This window comes from Aplysia californica, unplaced genomic scaffold (assembly GCF_000002075.1).
Source record: "Aplysia californica isolate F4 #8 unplaced genomic scaffold, AplCal3.0 scaffold00773, whole genome shotgun sequence".
NCBI lineage: Eukaryota > Metazoa > Mollusca > Gastropoda > Aplysiida > Aplysiidae > Aplysia > Aplysia californica.
The window spans coordinates 230,265-235,173 of record NW_004798043.1 but is presented as its reverse complement, the minus strand read 5'-3'; the positions used below and the strand labels follow the sequence as shown (position 1 = coordinate 235,173).

At 40.7% G+C, this 4,909-nt stretch overlaps 1 protein-coding gene across 1 annotated transcript in view; it reads left to right on the top strand.

Annotated features, from left to right (window-relative positions):
* LOC100533545 (apolipoprotein E receptor) overlaps nt 1-4,909 on the top strand; it is a gene marked incomplete at its 5' end in the record, with an annotated part of 121,309 nt that overhangs the window by 92,618 nt on the left and 23,782 nt on the right. Inside the window, 4 exon segments of the mRNA XM_013088594.2 lie at nt 257-397; nt 1,217-1,311; nt 1,799-1,972; nt 4,137-4,324. Coding sequence (XP_012944048.1) covers nt 257-397; nt 1,217-1,311; nt 1,799-1,972; nt 4,137-4,324 — 598 coding nt within the window.

Genomic DNA, 4,909 nt, shown 5'->3' with positions numbered 1-4,909 from the left:
GGGTGTCACCATGTCTTGTTGGTCTGTAAAAGATTTGCAGACTTGCTATCTGTCCCTAAATTCCATGAACTGTCCCAGATTCAGCATTCAGGAATTGGAGATCCATATCACATGAACTGTGCCAGAACCATTCCCACTTGATGTGATTTTGTTCTTTTTCAAGTATTCTAATGTTTTACGTTGGATGTCAGTGACTGGGTTTTGAAAAAGTCACACACACTCCTACTTTTACTCGTGTTTCCCCCCCCCCCCCCAGTGGACAACCCGTGTGAGCACTACCATGCCTGCTCCCAGCACTGTGAGTTCCACTCCTACAAGATCAACTGTAGCTGTGAGAAAGGCTTTGAGCGGAGGATCTTTGACAACAACGCCACCCTGTCCACCTGTGTTGCAACAGGTACAGCCTCACCTTACTTTAACTCTTTTAATTCATTAGTAAAGTTTTTGAAATTGTTCTAGACTGTCTGTTCTTCTGTTTTTCTACTTATATGATGATGATGATGATGATTATAAATTTTGAAATTCTACACAGTCTCTACCATTTTTTTGTCTTTTGTCTTTTTATCTTAAAGTTGTCTACGACGATGATGATGATGATGATGATGATGATGATGATGATGATGATGATGATGATGAAGAAGAAGCCTTGGAGGGGAAACACTTAATCAACGAATATTTTCTTTAAAATTTTTTATTCACATTTCATGCTAAAATTTAATCAAGATTCTCCCTGCCTACTGTGCTTTTTCAATGATAATAATGATGATGATGATGGTAATGATGATGAGTTATTCTAAAGGAAGTTTTTGATATGAAATGCTGAGTTGTTTTAATTTAAAAGTTTAGTCATATTTTGTACATTAAACTGGAAATTTTCCAAGTATAATGTATAACTGACTGCAGTTTGTTTTTACCAGAGTTAGATAGAACTTTTTACAGGAAAGATAAAAAGATTTTGGTTTTCATCCAGATACTGCTCACAGCCACTGAGCCAGAACCCCATTGTACATTATTTTTACCGGCCCACAACTTGTATTTACTGACAAAATTCGAAAAATGGTATATGAAACTTTTTGTAACTTGTTACCTGTTTAACACGATAACATTTATTGTTATTCTTTTTAAGATATGACCTCTTCACCAAAATTATGACTTGATGATGACACACTTTCGGATAATGATCCTTTTTTTCTCATCTTGCTTTGCCTTGATGCAGGAGAAGAGCCCCATATGCTGATCGTAGAGAAAGGCAATGTCCTGCTGAAGAGCCAGCTCAGTTCCTCTTCTGCACCCAAGGCTTTCATCCCAAAGGTAAGAGCTGATTCACTTAATCGGCACCTGGCACCCATTGCAGGGCAGCCTTTTTTTGCATAAAATGGAGATCACTCAGCCAACGTGGGATGGACTTTAACAGATGGGTTTTTTTTTTTTTTCTTATTTGGACACCCTATTTTTCTGCAAAATAATGTACTAGCCGAAAATGATTCCAATACTTCTTTTCATATTGTTATTTGTAGTCCTAATTCCAAACAGCAATTGTTGTATGTTTTTTCAAACGGTCTTTTTTGGAAAAACATCAAAGAACTTGCTCAAAGCGGACTGAGCTTTGTGCCAGGATGTGCGGCTCAAAATTTTGTGCGGGTGGTTGGAGGGCACCACTGGTAGGTCCTACTTCTTATCTTTCCATCTGTTGTTTATGTATTTATGTCTTGCTTCTTTCCTGCACTATATGACTGTTATTGTGTTGATGGGATTCTATTTACTCAAATTCTGACTCAAAATTTTGTCATTTACGCAGAATGAGAGTAATGTGATCATCTCCATTGATGTGGATATCGCCAAGGACACCGCCTTCTTCATCAACCACACTGGAATGACCTTTAACCTCATGAAGCAGACGGATCTGACCTGGTCAAGTCAGCAGAACAAGAGGAGGAGGAGGAGGAGTATGGTCTCCTTTGCCAAACCTCCAGTGAGTGAATGAGACTCATGTCAACAGAGTGAAGGATAGACACTGACCTGCTCTGTTTTGTTTACCCTTGTTTTTTTTTAATGTAGGTGTTTTTACACCGTCATTGATTTAATTTAGAGCATTCTGAAGGCAGGCTCAGAGCTAGCTTGGGCTGAAAGGGATACATCTTCCCAGCAGAAAGGCAGATCTACTTGATAAAGATCCTTCCCCACTTCTTTCCCCCCCCCTCCCTTTTTTGTTGTTATTGTCTTTTTTTGCTTTTTTCTTTCATCAACTGACAAGGATTAAACTGAGGTACTCTTAGTCCTTTCTCTTACCATATATTAAAACCAAGCATCAAATTTCCATCTGTTTATACAAAATGCATGTCTGCCTTTGTGGCGCACAGGAAGCCCTCTGAGTGGTTGGCAGGTGCTCGGGTGTGGTTTGCTCCTTGTGTCTGATCCAACATCATGGTCTCCTACCTCTCGCTCTTTTCTTTGTAAGTTGCTCTCAAGTAACATTTCTAATCTTCAACACTTTTACAAGAGGGGTTCAAGAAGTCTTTGGTCTAAATATGAAGGAATAAAGATAGAGCTTTGTAACTTGGCACACATACTTTTATTTCTCTACATAGTCACCACGCAGAGTAACACATTTCTGTCTCCTCTCTTTGACCTTCAAAAGTCCTTGAGAGAAAAATGACCCAGAATAGGCCCCTAACCAGTCTTCAACAGCTTCAATGGCGTCCATGTTGTCATGGAAACGAGGTCCTTTGAGTGATTATTTTAGATTAGGAAACAGAAAAAAGTTAGAGGGGGCTAGGTCTGGTGAATAAGCTGGCTGTGACAGAATTTCAAAGCCGCACTGTTGTGCTGTCTGGACTGCTTGTTGTGCCCTGTGCCCAAGGGCGTTGTCATGCAGTAGGAGGACTCCATTACGGAGTTTTCCACGCCTTTTTCTCACCAATTCAGACCGCAATTTTATCAGCAAACCCGAGTAGTAGTCTCCTGTGACGGTTTTTCCATTTTCCAGGTAGTCAGTTACAATGACACCTTCACAATCCCAGAAGCACAACAGCATGACGTTTCCACTTGACTGTGTTACCTTAGCTTTCTTTGGTGAGGGAGAAGAAGGGGTTTTCCATTGCATGGACATTTTTTGTTCAGGATCAGTATTATCAATCCATGTTTCATCCATAGTCAACATGTTTTTAAAGAAATTTGTGTCACTGGACTCAATTCGAAGGAGAGTTTTGCAGGACTCGTCCCTCTGCTTCTTTTGCTAACTTGTCAAAAGGCGGGGTACCCACCACGTAGACTCCTTATTTATGTTAAGATGGTCGTGGAGAATTGTTTCAATTGACCCTACACTGATTCTCATTTGACCTGAGAGCTGTTTAAGAGTTATACGTCGGTCTTATAGAACCAGTTTCTTCACTATGGATACATTCTAATCTCTTCAATTACCATAAAGAATTGGCGCCCTTCACTATCTTTCTCCATCACCGACATGAATCCAGATTTGAATTTTTTTACCCATTATGTCAAAGCATAATAACGAGGACATTTGTCACCATAAACTTGAACCATTTCCTGAAAAATATTCGAAGTGGATTTTCCTTGCAAGTGTAAAAACTTGATAACTGAGTGATATTCAACAGGCTCCATGGCACAGCTTTGGCAAAGAAAAACAAATGTTTTTGTGCATGATTTTATTGAACACGCTGACTAGTGCCTTATGATTGTCTGATTTTTCTGAAAATTTGCATGGTGTGTTCCACAGAAAATGTCCAAAGGCTGGTGAAATTTCTCTACTCTACCATGATTACTTCATACCCAGAACAAAGACTTATTAAACCCCCCACTTATGACCTATTTGTGTTGAAAATTTTGTAAAACTCTTTCACACACACACAAAAAAAGCCAAAATCTTATGAAAACTTAAACTCATTATTTGTGGGTGGTTGGCAGGTGCTCTGGTGTGGTCTGCTTCTTCTTTCCTATGAAGCATCTATTTCCGCTTCTTCTTTTTTATGTTTGTTACTCTCTTGTAACACTTCTAATCTTCTGACGCTTATATGACCTTTTGCAGTTGTGAGCGCCGTAAAACTTCCACTAAAACTAAAAAAACCTCATTTTTCCAACTGTATCTACAAAATGTCTATCTGTGGTTTGGCGTACAGGAAGCCCTGAAGACACCTGGCTTTGAGGTGCGCAGCGTTGCTGTGGACTGGGTGGCCAACATGTTGTATCTGACAGACGCCACCAACAAAGGCATCTACGCCTGCAACTACAACTGTCAGCGTGGCAAGACGGTGGTGGAGGGCAACATTGATGAGCCTCACTCAGTGGTGGTGGATCCCATGGCGGGGTGAGTTCATCATTGTGCTGTGCATTAGGGGAGGGTTGGAGGAGAGATGGATGGACAGACGGAGGGACAGACGGAGGGATGGACATACAGATGATGGACAGACGGATGGAGGGACGGACGGTCGGAGGGAGGGATGGACGGACGGATGAAGGGAGGGAGGGATGTCAGACAGACAGACGGACAGACAGGGTGGTGGTATATGTTCATACATTCACGCATATATGTATATACACATACAGTGTAGCATGCTCACAATGAAACCAGGGGGATGCAGAAATCTTTTCTTTATCAATGAATTTTGCTGTGTATGTGTTTTAAATTCAAAGAATGTAAGTATACAAGATAAAATTTGGGACCTGAAAATCTATTCACTCTGTGCGTGTTTCGCTATGTGCATGCTAGACTGTATATGTTTACACATGCATGCACATTCACACTTTCACACAACTTGCCCATACTCAGACATAAACATGTCTATGCTCACACACCCAACACACACACACACACACACACACACACACACACACACACACACACCTACGCACACACATACACCCACACATACACACACGCACATGTACACAC